The sequence below is a fragment of the Beta vulgaris genome, chromosome 5 (assembly GCF_026745355.1).
Source record: "Beta vulgaris subsp. vulgaris cultivar EL10 chromosome 5, EL10.2, whole genome shotgun sequence".
Classification (NCBI taxonomy): domain Eukaryota; kingdom Viridiplantae; phylum Streptophyta; class Magnoliopsida; order Caryophyllales; family Amaranthaceae; genus Beta; species Beta vulgaris.
Window position 1 is genome coordinate 48,974,831 of NC_079206.1, and position 16,256 is coordinate 48,991,086.

The 16,256-nt window shown below is 34.4% G+C and overlaps 2 protein-coding genes across 4 annotated transcripts; both read right to left on the reverse strand.

Moving 5' to 3' along the window:
• Positions 1–4,467: 4,467 nt before the first annotated feature.
• On the reverse strand, positions 4,468–13,806 carry LOC104893858 (hypothetical protein). 3 transcript variants are annotated; one of them, XM_057395140.1, is made up of 5 exons: positions 13,367–13,806; positions 10,784–10,994; positions 5,232–10,004; positions 4,744–4,912; positions 4,468–4,634 (listed from the first exon to the last, which is right to left on the reverse strand). In XM_057395140.1, the coding sequence occupies exons 1-3, from the start codon at positions 13,529–13,531 to the stop codon at positions 5,245–5,247; spliced, it is 5,136 nt and encodes a 1,711-aa protein (XP_057251123.1). In that variant the 5' UTR covers positions 13,532–13,806; the 3' UTR covers positions 4,468–4,634; positions 4,744–4,912; positions 5,232–5,244. The 3 variants fall into 3 exon arrangements, with proteins under 3 accessions (XP_057251123.1, XP_048500442.1, XP_048500443.1); XM_048644485.2 differs by having other exon boundaries at positions 4,744–4,841; positions 13,367–13,805; XM_048644486.2 differs by having other exon boundaries at positions 4,744–4,844; positions 13,367–13,805.
• A 964-nt stretch (positions 13,807–14,770) lies between these two features.
• On the reverse strand, positions 14,771–16,030 carry LOC130591437 (uncharacterized). Its single transcript, XM_057394758.1, has 3 exons — positions 15,623–16,030; positions 15,371–15,525; positions 14,771–14,903 (listed from the first exon to the last, which is right to left on the reverse strand). Exons 1-3 carry the CDS (start codon positions 16,022–16,024, stop codon positions 14,771–14,773), a joined length of 690 nt encoding a protein of 229 aa, XP_057250741.1. The 5' UTR covers positions 16,025–16,030.
• Positions 16,031–16,256: the final 226 nt, after the last annotated feature.

Consider the following 16,256-nt stretch of genomic DNA (forward strand, 5'->3'; position numbering starts at 1 on the left):
GTAGGACAAATACTATAATCATCAAACAATCATAAACTTCCATTTTTATCTTAGGATTAGATAAGGTGATCAACAACTTAACAACCCAAGATTTATTCTAACTTTAACTCATAACCTTCCTTTATTCGTTGAACCAAGTCAACAACGTAACCAACCAAACTTTCATACTTATAAAAATCCACTTATCAAATAAGGCCATCGGTCCTCATAAAGTAATTAAATAATTCAAGGGGAACAACATGATTCAATCATGATCCAAACCAACATATATATTAATCCCTCATATGAATTAATAAAATAGAATTCCCAAATCATGTATGCTTGCATCAATCTTCCATACAAACATAATATAGATATCATAACCAACATACTTCACACACCGGCATGAAACATGTAAATCCAACTTCATAGAAATCACGTATGAACTAAAAATAGTTCCCTATACATGATACTACATAAAATTCGCCCTTAGGGCGTGATACTAATTCAATCAACACATAGGTGTATATGTATCTTGTGTAGACAAATCGAGAGGCCACTTTCACAACCTTAAAAGTCGCTTAAAGAGGATTCTTCGCCTTAAACAACCAATATAAATGCACAATCAAATACTCTATAAATTTCCAGCAATAACCCCATCTAAAAGTGTTCAAAGCCTTTCTCATCATCTAAAACTTAATTATTAAAACCCCCTATTATAGTACTACTACACTAGTTGTTAAAACTCTAAAAAAACTCAAGTTTAAAAACTCCATCATCAATACTCTCTTTAAATTTCCAGCAACATATTATATACTTTCTCCGTCCCATATATAGTGCCTACTTCATTTTTGGTGGGTCAAACTTTAAAATCTTTGACCGAATATTCTCATTTGTATATATAAAAAAACATATTCACGTGGGATCTTATTAGATTCGTCTCAATGCGTAGTTTCATGATATCAACTTTTTTTTTTTTTGGCAATTCAAACTTTTTGTATTTTTTATTAATACAGAATGAACATATTAAAGGTCAAAGTTATGTCTTGAAGACCGTGTAAAAACATAAACAAACGCTATATTATAGGACGGAGGGAGTAATAAAGCTCTTCTTAAACATACTTAAAATCATAAGAATACTCAATTTCATAAACTATAATATACTACTATGATTTTCCAACTCATAGAACCCTAAAAATCCATGCTTTAATAATAAAAAATCCAACCCAAACATATAAGTAAATCTGAAATTTACTTACTTCATTACCTAAATTATATAGTCTTAGATTCATAACTAAATCACCAAACTATAACTTTTAAACATATACATATTAAAACAAACCCTTAAAAATACAAACTTTGCATTAAATACAAACTTGAGGAAGAAGAAATAATTGACCAACAAAGAAGAAAAGAAAGGGACGTCGGCTAAAGGGAGTAGGCGGCGGCGGGTAGGCGGTCTTGGATGTCGGCGATCGGTCGTGGTTCACAAAGGGAGGGGAGGAAAACCGGTGGAGGAAGAAGGAAAAAGAGGAGAGAGGGCAGAAATATTTGGGGAGGAGGAGAGAGAAAATAAAATGTGCTTAATGTATGGGAAGTTGTCTAATAAAGGGTACTTATAGGTTCCCCCATTAGGGGTCTAATAATGAGTTGGGCCTTGATGGATTAGCTTAATGAAGATGTACATAAAAAAAGCTATAAGCTTTGGGTTCCTCTAACCCAATATTAAAATATTTTTACTTTAATTCCACTAGTTTAGTTATAAAATAATTTTTCAGAGCATGACTATATAAACTATTTGATTGCTTAAAATCATTAAATCATTTTTTTGACTTTCAAACAGACAACCTTTTGAGAAATAAATTATTTAAATGCTAAAGCATACTAAAATCGATATAAATATCCATTAAAATATATTTATAAAATTCATAAATTTAGGGGAGATTACAATTACATGTAAGCTATATGCATGTAATGCATGCGAAATTAAAGCAAATAGAATACTTCCTCTATTTGTTCAGATGCAACATTTGTCTTTTTGGTGAGTGGATTAAAATAATCAAATGTTGCATCTAAATAAATAAAAACAGATGTAGTATTAAATATGCGATTACATATGTACATCTATCCAAATCGTTGTTTTTAATAAAAAAAAAAGGAAGTTAACGAAGTTGATAAAGCGGCAATTTAAAATTTGTACAAACATAAATATGAGAGAGAGAGGGGGGGGGGGAGGCGAAAAGAGGTGCATGTAGGAGTTGGATGTTTAAAATTTGCAAAAACTTAAAGATTAATGTAAGAGAAACGGGGGATGGAGAGATCAGACGAGCATAGTATTTTATCTGGTTAAAACTAGCTTTTATTTCTCCTAAACCCTTTTCTAATTCAAATACGGAACTAAATACCACTTCCTCATATGAAATATGCCCTTTCCTATTTTAAACCGTTCTACACCAAGGACCCTTGCGTCCATTGCTTTCTATTCTCCAACATAGGAGACCAAGGTTTCTGATGGAAGCAAACATTTCAATATTGTTGGGGGGAAGGGTTTAGGGCTCGTTCATCCTCTGGGTAAGTGACCCTGTGCGAGGGCAGACTAAAGGAAATTCATCATACCACAGATTTCCAAAAACAATTAAACTGTTCTACGCTAAGTTTTATTCAAACAAGAAGGGTTGGTTCGTCAGTTACCTAATGGAAGACCAAGGTTTCTGGTGGAAGCAAACATTTCATATTGTTGGGGGGAAGGGTTTAGGGCTCGTTCATCCTCTGGGTAAGTGACCCTGTGCGAGGGCATACTAAAAGAAATTCATCTTACCACGGATTTTCAAAAGACGGCCTCCAAAAACAATTAAACTATTCTACGCTAAGTTTTATTCAAACAAGAAGGGTTGGTTCGTCAGTGACCTGATGTGTTGTATGCCTTATAATTCCTCTCATTTTATCAGTTTCCACATCTAGGATGAATTGAGACTGTATTTTATAAATACCTAATTATCTTGAATATATTAACCATTAATTTCTTTATTTTTCGATCGCCTAGAAGGGGCACAAAAAAAAAACATCTTGTCGTCTGACTTTACTAACTCTGACTGTATTTTTTAATGTATATATACAACACAAAAATGTACTATTATGTAGGTTTTTCTTAGATTTCTCATATTTTCAAATACCACTTTTGTATGACAAAATACATAATTAAATATATAAATGATCAAAGTTGCATTGTATAATAATGAGAAAGTCAATGTTGCGACTCATTAAAAACAAAGGAAATTTGTGGCCATTTGTGTTGGTTTTGTGGGGGAATGTTGTAACTCTTTCATGAAAAAACATTACACAAGCAAGTAGGAAGATGTTATGCAATACACAAAAACATAAAAGACAAGTGATAAATTGAGTGAGGAGGTGGGGTAAGGATGAATAGATTGAGACTTTCTACAATTTGCCATACCATAAAAGAGGAGTGAGGGAGAAGAGGGAGGGGAGAACAGAGAAAGTGATGAGGAGAAAAAGAGCTCTTCTAAGAGATAATCCTAGAGAATTAAAAAAAAAAAAAAACATAAGCAAGTAGAAAGAGACTTCCTCAAATTCCATAATCATAGAGGTAAAAGAGAGAAAGCAAAGGAAGTAAAATGATGGTTGGAGCAATTAGGACGATAATTACTAGTTTTTTTTTTTTCAAAACCATTAAAGAAGAGTAAGTGGGAGAAAGAAGAGGGGGTGAAAGGAAGGGAGAGAAGGAATGAGAAAGGGTGGATAGGGAAAGGATGTGGGTTACACAAGAAATGAAGAAGAGATGCAAACAGATCATTTACTCTCAATTTTGTTGGCGTGCCTTTCCGGTATATGATCAATTTATTTCTAAATGTCGGTCACTGCCTTACAATAAGCCACTAATAAACCATTACAAGTAGCAAACACACAAATTCAAACTCACAATTTTCTCTAAAGATTTTTTTAAAAAAAAAAAAACCCTATGAGCAATTCCCCATTTCATCAAGTATTAGTTGTGTTTTTGGACTACATAAAATCCTTTGTTCTAGGATATATTAAACTAAACAAAAAATTTAAAATTTTTAAAATCACACCGTAGATATGATATCATTAAGCCAAATTCGAGCTTCTAATTTCTATGTTCGAATTTTGAAGAAAGTTAGTGAAGCCAGTTTGAGTATTTTATCTTTTATTGGACCAATTATCTTTAATCATATAAATTTTAATTGAAAATTTTAATAATTACTTTGAATATACGATAAGATATCTAGTAGAAAATTTTAGGGCATCGAATAGCAAATCTCTGAAAACAAATCTAATACCACTGAAACAATTTTTCCTCTCATTAGAACAAACTTGAGTACCACCACGAGTGATGCTACAACTGCCACGAAAATTTATTATTACTCCTATTTTTATCCTGACCTTGAGATATGGATCATCCAAGGCACTGATGCAGCAAAGAAAATCAGCTGGGCTCGCTAAAACATCTGAGATAAATAACCTTGACATTGTTTAACAAATCCATTCTTAAGAGAACAGTATCAACCCACATTAACAAATAACAACACTAGCAAACAAGATTCAGAACACAATAGAAAGAGGACTCCGTCTCAGGTTCAGCACAATTAAGATCCTCCCATCCGTTCAGCAAATTCCTGCAATGCACGCCAAGAAAATTGATCATATTCGGATGCACGATACAACAAAAACTGCATTCTCTAAGCTGTATGAAATGCCAAGTGAGGAATTACTTGAAAGACATACATTTGCCTGTTCACGAAGAATGAAAGTAGAGCAACAGCTGACAGGTCAGAGAACTGAAGAAAACCAAGAGTCTTTATGCAGGCCAGGTTACACCAAATCTTCTTATGGAACAAGCAGATGGAAACAAAAATCACCAACTTATTAGTATGTTGTTCAAGGATACTCTAATCTGCAACGGAATGAGCAAATAGATAGATTCGGATAATAAGGTCCAACAAGCTCAAATCAAAGGGATATCTCAGTTAACTGGCCAAAAATATATCGAAGTTCAGCCTCAGTCAGTTTTACCCCCTTTAACACCACTGTAGTCAAAAATTATCATAAATCAATTACTAATTGGAGCAACAAGAAACTAACAAGATTGATGCTAACAAGCCCTGAACATGGAAATAAAACAGCACAAAATGAGGACACTGGACATGCTAGCTAAAAAACAGATATATAGTTTCAGTAAAAAAAAAAAAAAAACTAAAAGGACGACAATTTACCAAAGTCACTGCATTAGAAAGAAGGAAAGACAGAGGATAGAAACTCTTCGTCCTCCGGAAAGATCTGCAAATTCTTCGTCTTCATAAAATAAGTAACAGCATCCTCATCAAAATCCATCAAGAATCCGAACTTTATGAGCTCGGAAAGTGTATCGATTTTATCCTCCTTCTCCCAAAGCATTCCTTCAGCTACCACTTTGGAAAACTTTGTTGCATATTCTAAAATAATCTTATACCCGCCTGACCTGTCGAGTTTCTGAGCAAAAAACTCTGAATTATGTCTCGCCCAACGCACCATTTGACTCGAACTAACTGTAATAGCATCGCCTGAAGTCATCTTCAAACTGTAGGTTTTCCTCATATTCTTTGGTGTCTCAAAAACTTTGACTTTGAGGAGCATTTTAACAGCTTCATGCCTGCGTTTTACTTGCATGTCGAGCGAGGGATCAGATAGATATCCTAATATGATCATTACAAGCCCTTTCACAATAAAAACATCCTTCAACTTGGCCTGCTTCAGTGATCCATAATCCACGGCAGATGAGTCTGATACTTCAACTGAATCTGATATGTTCCTTACTCCAATTTTGGAGTAGATATCAAAAAGCATCGCTCGTGGAATTGAAGGCTGGTTTACAGGACACCAGACAAAGAAAGAGTGTGGAGATGACTTTTCAAACAGATCTTTCAATAAAAGATCATTTGGGAGGAAAATATCCTGCTTCTTAAGCAGCAAAATATCACCCAAATCATTAGAAACTGCAGGGATTTTCGACACACTTTCAGAAATATGTTTCTTAGATTTCTCGCTCCAGTGCCGAATAACATGCACCCAAAAGGCACAACATTCATCGTGTGATATCAAATGTCTGGAATTTTCCCATTCCTTCCAAAGCTTGCAGTAATCGTCAGTTGACGGCGAAAATCTAACGTTGAAGGCTTTGGCGAAGAAAGAAAGCAACTCTGCCTTGTAATTCTTCTGATCCAGAACATGCAACCTTGAGCTGAACAGTTTTTTATCATCATGCAGAACGCATTCCTCCGGGGCTACCCACAAACCATCATTCGAGCTTGTCGGGATCCAAATACTCCTAACAGCTCCAGCTTCAGGATTCCAGTCAGTTTGACGCAGGAAGTCATATACATGCTCAATCTTTGCAAACTCAGTGAGGGATTTGATGTGACGTGCGAGTAGTGAGATTGCATCAGCACTAGACAGATCGGTGATAACTCCAATTGCAGAAAGCTCGCTCTTATAAGACAATATGCTTATCCCATAGTAATCTTCATCAATGAATGGCGCATCACATCTCTGCAGCGAAGACTTTTGCTCAGAATCATACAGCATGCACTCTTCTGGGGACATATAACCGAAAGTGGTCTTCAACCCCTTTGTCTTGTGAACTTCCTCCAGAAAAGTCTTGGGAAGAGGGTCTCGACCTTCTTGGAAGTTTCTAACACATTGTAGCAATGAGATAACACTTTCAGGTGTTATATCTCTAGGATCTTGGGGGAAACAGATACTAGAGAGAACAAAATGTGAACCTGCCTTGAAATCAATCACCACACCCATGCTACTCAGTTCATTTTTATACTCGTGTATACGTTTCCCATACCAGCTCTCCCTATCATCAAGAAAGGGAAGCAGCGTGACCCTAGAGATAGCTTGCCAATCTCCATCATACAAGATGCAATCCTTGGGGGACCTGCAGTCGCCAAGGCGAGTTCTTAACCATTTAGCTTCCCGAATGCACGTTCTGAGTTCAGAAGGAATTGAGCACTCTGCATCCATCAACTTTCTGTAACATGAGATGAGAGAGAGAGAATTGTCTTTGGTTATTGAATGAGTCAAAGCTAGAGCCTTGAACTTCTTAGACAATGCTTTAGTTGCATCATCAAATTCAACAACCACACCAATTTTCTTCAGAGTTTCTCTATACTCGAATATTTTGCTCCCATAAAAGCTGTCACCGATGTATGGGAAACCATCTAAGATCTGCAATATGCACCCCCATTTTTTATCATATAGGAAACATTCACGGGGATGCTTGAAGCCAACATTCGTCTTTATGCAATTAGCATTTCCCATTGCAGTGACGAGATTTTCTGATGAGCAAGAACAAATGCACTTGAGAGCAAAAATGAGATCGTCAGGCTTTAGATTATTCAAGCTTGCTGAAGGTTTAAGATGGTTGAGTACTATCCGGTAATTACCCTTAAAACCCACAATAATACCAAGTAGCTTGAGCTCTTCCTTGTATTTGAGAATATCGGCTCCATAGTATTCTTTATCAATGAAGGGAATCTGGCTGATTGCTGAAGCAGACTTCCAACTGTCGTCAAAGAGAACAGTTTCAGCTGGGGATTTGTCACCACACGATGTCTTTACCCATTTCCCCTCTTTTATACTATTGACAATCTCCTCCACCGAAAGATATTTCTCTCTCAAGAATCTGATGAAATTAAGCATCGCAAAAACCTTGCTTTTCGTCAAATTCTGCTGATCGGACAAAGACATGAGATGCTGCCCAATGAATTCACATGCTTGACTATATTCAAACATCACCCCTATCACTTCTAGTTCCTCTTGATAATCACTTAATTTAGAGCCATAATAGGACTGATCAACCAAGGGGATATCAACCATTTCGGAACCATTCTGCAGCAAACTCCCCCATTTTGAACTAGAATAAAATGATTGATTAGGTGGTCTATAAACAGGAGAGCCGCTCATTCTTACCCTCAACCAGCTTCCCTTCTTTATACAGCTCAAAAACTTTTCAGGCATTTTGAGTCCCTTAGATCTTAGCTTCCTAATCCAATCCAACAGCAAGAAAACATTTCCTTTTGTCAATGGCCCATATACTGTAGGGAAGGCAGCATCTGGAGGACACAAGTCAGGAATATCAGAAACACTGGCATGCCTAACAAGGAACTTAATCAGTTCCTTCTCTTGGGTAAAACGACCGGCATACTGCCCATAATGCAAATAATTATCAGATAGTACCACATAATCCTGGTCTCCCCAAGGATTAGAACCACCTATCAGCTCCACCCATTTGCTACCATTAGAAGGAACTAATACTCCCTTTCTTCTCACAAATACACCTCCATAACTGTTCACCAGTGGCATTGCAGCACATAATTCTTCTACCTCTAGCTTACTCAAATAACCATCTGTATACGAGTGATACAGAAAATGAGTAAAAGCAAATATCATCCTGCAGCTGTTATTGAGAGAGTTCTGAAGTAGAGATGCGTATTCATAGACACTAAGGGTCTTAACTTTCACATAATCTCTCAGCCAGATCAATACACCTTCCAGTTTTGAGCAACCCTTCTGCATCTTCTCAGGTAAGAAAAGTAGACCAGCCGCAGATCCAAATTCTTTGCTCCATTGTATCAACCATGACATATGATGCACATCTTGGGATCGACACAAAACTGGACCACTAAATTGATTAGCTGTTTCGTGTACGCTTAGAAGAGATAAGTCTCCTGAAGCAGCAACATACTTCAGGAGGGGTATATTTCTCATTGCAGATTTGTCGAAGTGTGATGACCAATTTGTCGCAATGAATTGAAGCAACTCAATATAAATGTCCTCCCCTACGCCCAAGACAAGATTACAACTCTGGATGCACTTTGGGTACCACTCATTGCCAACATACTTCACATCAAGAAAATTGAGCACATCATTGTATTTGTCTTGATCAAAAGAAGAGTGCAATATATGCTTTCCTTGAGATGAAAGATTGTGCAGTTTTATCCCTTCCTGCTTCGCCTTAAGCAATATCTTCCAAAAAGAACGATTTAGCCGGCAGACTTCCTGAGGTTTGTGGAATATCTTCTGGCTAGAGTGCGATTCAGATGGAATAACATTTTCTAGAAGCAGTTTTATTTTAATGGAGTCCCGGATCATATTCAACTTCTGGTGGCAGGAGGTGTTCAAAGGCAAGAAAGCAAACATGGATGCCAGGGTTGAAGCAGGCGCATCTTCTCTCGTTCTGACAAGAGAGACAAATGCATCGATAAAAGCAGTAGGAATGCAGTCAAGAATCCCTTGGTTCCATAGGTCATCCCACAAAATAGTTTCTCTTGATGATGGCAGAAGAAAATCTGCTTGCATGATAAAAGGAAAGTTTGTAACTGTTTCCGTAGGAAGGAATGCATAAATTCCAGGAGAGCTCATTCCTCTATTCAGACGCTTGCCATACGGAAAGGCCAATGTAATATGCCATTCCTCAAGTTCCCTTCTTTTGTCTACTTTGTTCTCCTTTTTGACAGGAAACTTCTGCCTCCACATAAAGTAGCCACATTCACCTTCAGACTCAACGCCTTCTTCTTCTGCCGTCAGATGAACAGTATATGACTCAGCATCAATATTTTTCTTTGCAACAAAATCTCGTTCAGTAGAGATAGAAATAGCTCGTATTGTATTCAGGGATGGATTCTCATTGTCTTCCTTAACTGAAAGACGCTTGATCTTCGAGAGAAACAAAAGTAGCTCAGGATGGAGACTTGAAAGCTGCTCCTTTACAGCTTTCATTTTATCCGCCTTCAAAGGCAATACTAGTGTAGTGGTTGGAAGGGTTCCATTACGACCATATACTTTCTGGATATCAAAGATGGAGGGATTGGTATCCACCCACTCAGGCACTATGTACGCAATATCACACTCTGGACAAGGTACTTCACTGAATCGGATTTGGTAGCCGTTACTAAAAATATAAGGATGAGCTGTTAACAGAAACACACTCTTGAACCCAATACCTGAGCGAAAGACCACATCGATTTCATTAAAAATAAGCGCCTTGGAAATAACACACAATTGTACAAGTAATAATTCAATTATGGTTAGCTTTTGATACTACTGTGCAAAAGGTATTACCAAGCAAACATTAAAAGCTTATATCCTTTACTGTCTTGTGGATTGAAACACTTCTAGTAGGTAAGACTGCATTAACCCAAATTATCTAAAACGATCTACCAGCTTCATAAGCATGACTGTAGGATAATAAACACTTTTTCCATCTTATTACAATTATACATCACATGTACAAAGACAAAACTCCTTTAACACTGGAGCTGAATAAATGGTAATATCATTTAGACATCGAAATGAAAATTTAAGTGAGTCAAAGCTCATGAATCAACTATAATCGCCTAAATTCTACTAATATATGGACCAGTAATCCACTACATGTTTCATACAAGTGATCAGTGATACTTTGATGAAGGAGCCAGATTTATAACACATGCCTTCTACGGATGGGAGGAGAATGAACTAGAAAGCTTAAGAATTGCATGGTAATACTTCAGTGGACGTCACATAAATTGTATCTGCCTATGCCACTGAACTTATTATTGTTACTACTACCAGAACAATTATGCTCTCAATGGCCACATATTATACTCTAAACCAAGATTATAGGACTCCTGTTGCAGTTTAATGTTGCCACATAAATGAAGTATATTCTAAATGACTCAAAATGATCCAACATATAAAGTGATCACATTACAATGTACAATTTTGGATTAGCAAGAGGTACCTTTTTCTCCAATATATCCGCATTTGCGATTGCCAGCCTTGGTAGAATCACCAACATTGCAAATTGATTCCATGTTTTTCCTAGAAAAGCCCTTCTCATTATTGAAAATCAACAATGTAGCAGGAGCTCCTGTGGCTGTGAGATCACGAGACGTTATCAAGAACTCCAATGATGGCTCAACTCCTTCAGGGTAAACATTATCTTCAGCATTCTGCATCATAATATACAAGTATCAAATAATTGCTCAATATGAGAGGATTACATTACAGCATAAAGCTAAAAAAAACGTTAAGTCACATTTTATACTGTTAAAGTTATACTGTTATACACTAGGGGATGACTAATTATACTACATACATTACGAATTAGACACCTTTTAACCTAAAAAGATTGCTAATACTACTACTTTATTCACCTCTTAGCAATAAGAGCTATAGAACCATCTTATTTTCCAAAAATTCCAACTTCCACACTACTTCATCTGAATATAGTTAATTTCATGTGATCTTATCTAATTTGATTGTATTATGAAATGACATTTCTTTCTAGATGAACATCAAATCTGTTTTTCCTAGTTCAGTTTGTTGATGTGATTTTTCCAAGTTTCCATCCCATTTAAATAATTTTTCCAAGCCAGAAATCCTCGTTAATTAAAACTTACTAAAAAAAAATTAACTTATAAGAACCAAATCCTAGCACATCCCCAAAAATGCACTATGTGCCCACCTTTAATAAGTAAATTACCGGTTTATCTCCGTGATGAACGAAGAGTGTACAAAGTGGAATTGGTGTTGATAAGTCTTAAAGTTATAAATTTTATCAAACACCCGAGTGTAGCAGGAGTATGATATTGTTCATTGTTCATTTCAAATAATACAAATGTGCAAAATGTATGTACTAAAAAGTAGAATTTCAAATAAGCAAATAAGCAAAATCAATTTTAAGTGTACCATTTACATGTTACACACGGTATATTATGAATTAACTCGTCTAAAATTAGCCTAAATACTAGTAAAAAGCAAACAAAACACTTTACTTATTTGAGAATATTAAAGTAAATCGAACTTCTCAAAGAAAAAGATAACTTGTAACGTGTACTAAGTATATTAGCAAAGTCTCCATGGTATATTTTATATTTTGCTCATTTGAACAAAACATGTGACCAATGTGCAAAAAAAATATTGTACTTGAAAGCACATAGTTTTCATGTGTCCAAGATTATAAACACATAAGAATTTGCCATGTATTAGTCACATTCTATTTACAAAATGTGTTTGATAAACAATATTGGTTTGTCACAAAGATAAAACGGGGTAAGGCTCTAACACTGTACTTGCACAAGTGACTATTTGCAAAGAATAATTTGGAACACGAACTAAAATCTCTATTAAGGAAAACTTGAGGATTTCGATGTCTCTCAAATATCTAAAATATTACTATGTAATTAATACTTAAATTATTTTTAGTGATTGAAACAAATTTTTTAAACTATTTTTTCTACTAATTTTTTTTTTTTTTACATCAATGCACACTATATAGGACCAGTTAACATAAGCCAACAGAGTAGGAAACCAGAGGATAATTACACGCTAGCAGAGCACACTATTTTTTTAACTCCAGCTCCATTTTTACCCTCCCTATATCTATATCCCTACCCTTCATGAAAGTAGTTATTCTTCCTTTATCCACTTACAATATCTTTTTAAACAATAGATAATTGTAAAACGAAACGCAGTATAGTTATTCTATGTGAATTTATGTTTCTATTGGAATTAATTTTAGAATGGCTACAACAAAATTGTAATCTAAGCCATTATATTTTAATCTCGATCTATATATATATAGATCCTCCGTTTCTTTTTAAGTGAGTCATTTGCATAGTGTTTACTATTCGCAGTTTAAACTTTAATTAGCTTTGGTGATTTACATTTTAGGAAAAACATAGTCATGTAGGATCTTGTTACATTCGTCAGAATGTGAATTTTTTTAATATATTAATGGTTAAAATAAACGGAGGAAGTATATATATATATATATAATCTAAGATAATGTTTGTCATGATGTCATATGTATTTTCTCCTCCTCCACATAATCAAATAATAAAAATGTTTATTTCAAGACTCAAACTCTACCTCTCATTTGTTATGCTAAAGCACTAACCAACTCCACTACAATACGAAAATTGGTTTTTTGGGGGGGAATCATTTAAAGACGAGATAATATCCTATTTTTGAATACTTCAAATGCAGAATCCGGACGTATTGTTGGTGACACCAACGTAAATTTTTTGAATGTTTTTAAATAATTGCTATTGCTACTATTTTATCGTAACCACTCAAACAAACAAGGGTTGAGATGGTTTGAGATTAAGGAATTTCACCACTCAAAAAACTCCCATCTATTGGTTTTTTGTTTAACTTAGTAAATTTTCTACAAATAATTTTCTACAAAAATGTGTAAATGATCATATTATAAAAACCCTATTAATTGACATCAAAATGAAAGAAAAACTGCACAGAAAAAAGAAACTAAAACCGAAAACGCAAATGCATATAAAATAATTAATTAATAAGAAAAAAAAACCTGGATTAATTCCATGAGAAAATGAACATCCTTAGAATAAAGTTCAGCAGAGAGATATTTAACAGCCATTCTTAATGACTGACTGAGAGGATTTTTGCGAACACCAATCCAAAATCTGTTTTTCCTAATCTCTTCAATGTGTTGTTTTGCGGCAGCCACAGCCATTGTTGGACTTTTTTTCACAATTCTTCCTCTAAGAATATCAAAATGAATGAATGAAAGAAAGAAACAAGAGTAAAATTATGTGGAAGTGAAGTAGAAAGAAAAAACAGAGTTTTGCTTATTTTAAGCAAAAAGCAAGAAAATACTTAGGGAGGAAGGAATTTTTAATTGTGTACGAGAAGGAACTTTGCATGGCCTTTGAGCAGTAATTAGTCCATCGGATCTCGCCTTTGCAACTTCCAATTGGCTTTCACACTTTAATTTTTCTCGTTTTCAACTCGCATACTAATAACTCCCCTTTTCATAATATATAGTGCTTGTATTTTTTGATGATCCAAAATATTGTGTTTATTTCTTTTTTATCAATTTGTTTGAATTAAATATTCTTCATTTTTATATAAAATTTTCCAAAATACCCTTATCTTTCTTTTAAAATATGTGTCCCTATTTATTGTTTTGCATTATTTCAATGAATATTTATTACTATTTCATTTTATTTTAAAGGAAAAAGAAGAAAAAAAAAACTAGTCCCAAAGCAAAAATACCCAATAAACATTTACTTAAATAAATGTTTTTGTAAAATCCTAAAACTTTTTTTTTTTTAATTCTTGTGAAAAATGAGAAGTGAACGTTATATTATAAGGGTATGTTCGGCAAAAGTAGTTGTTGGGTAGCTGTTGGTTGTTGGAGGAACTGTTAGCTGTTCGGGTAGCTGTTAGCTGTCGGTTAGTAGCTGTAGTTGTTTACAATATAAGTGTTCGGTAAAAGTAGCTGGTATGCTTATATATGATAAAAATAACATATTTTTTAATTATAATATTAATTATAATTATATGATTAATTACTATATGGTTAAATCAAATGTTTATATTATGAACACAATGCATTATTTTACTTTTCATAACAAATAAATTTTAGTTGGATTTTACGACTCTTAATATAGTATTCAAATGTATACACTTTATAAAAAACTAAAACCATCTTGTAATGAATAAAATATGAAAAAATTAATATTATTTCGAATAATTCAATAATGTTGTCTAGCTCTCCAAATAAATTTAGCATAAATTTAAAATGGATTGTGAAACACTAAAATAATAAAATGGCATTCATATGCATTAACTAAAAAGCAAAAATAGTCTTCATAAGGAACACATTCTACAAAAACTAATATCCTTTACATTAATTTACTTGGCTACGTTTAGCTAGCCATAAAGATTCCGCTATACAATCACGAATAATCTACATTTCAGTAGAGCTTCCCGTTCTAATTCCACCATCTGAAGTAACATGAACATCAGAAAGCTCCGACGAGGGTATAAAATCAGGATACTCCTCTAAAACTCTAAAAAGGGGGTCATTGGGTGAATATATTCTAATATAGTTATGCAATACAAATGTAGCAACCATAATTTGTATTTGTGTCTCAACATTATATTGTGGCATGTTAGTAAGTACTTTCCACCTCTGCTTCAGGACTCCAAAACATCTCTCAATGCAACTTCGAAAAGATGAGTGCCAGCGATTAAAAGTTTCTCGATCATCTCGTGGAGGTGTGTGTTTAAATTGTTCTAGATGGTACCTTTTTTTGGGATATGGTACCAAATAACCCTTTCGATCTGGATACCCTTTATCAGCCAAGTAGTACTTACCTACATGAAAATTTGATTGAAGAAAAAATAATTTATTAGCATGTAACACATACTATATTCCCAAATTTGTAAAATTATATTCGAAACATAAAAATGATTTGTAAATAAAAAATACCTTCAGGTGGCTTAGGAAAATTTAGTTCTAGAGTTTCAATCGCATGAAGAAAAACTCGAGTATCATGTGCTGAACCTTCCCAACCCGCCGATACAAATGTAAAACACATCAAAATCACAGACAGCCATTACATTAAATGTGGGAATTCCTTTCCTTCCTCTATAAGGCATTTGTTGATCCTCAGGTATACATGCTGTTATATGTGTACCATCTATACATCCAATACAATCCTTTAAGAATATCATATAAATCCCATATTAGACATATATAAACATTATAGTTTTATACATATATAGGACACAAATAGAAACCTTAAATAAAATGTACCTTAAAAAATGGCATATATCTTTTATCTTGAGCTATTTTTGCAGGCACACTTGTGAAATCGGGATCATAAGGCTTTATAATATCATGTGCAAGACTCTTCACCTTTCGACAAGAAATTGAATTAAGAACTTCATGAATTGCTCTACTAATAGAATCACCAGAACGTTGAAAACGCTCACCAAGAACTCTATTTGAGGCACTTTGAGCAATTGCGTACAAAAATATGCCGACTTTCTCGAAAATAGGCATGTTACTACTAGCTTTCAACCCATAATTTAATGATAAGTCCTTACATAATCTCAAAAATAATTGAGGCTCCATCCTAAATGCATTGACACATCGAATAGGGTGTCCATTTATCACTTCTTTCATCCACATCTCCCCCGTTAAAATTGAAGTCATGCAAGGTTCCTTGTAAATGTACTTATAATAATATATATGTAACTATTAGAGACATTGTGTACGCTATTGCAATACACATTTTGCGTTTTCTTTCGACATTCATATTATGTTGAACCTGTCAATTATGAAGCAAATAAATCACAATTATATGCACCATAAACAAAGATTTTAGTAAATTCATATGAAATATAAATTCAACTACATCCTCAAAAGAAAAAAAATACAAGAAACT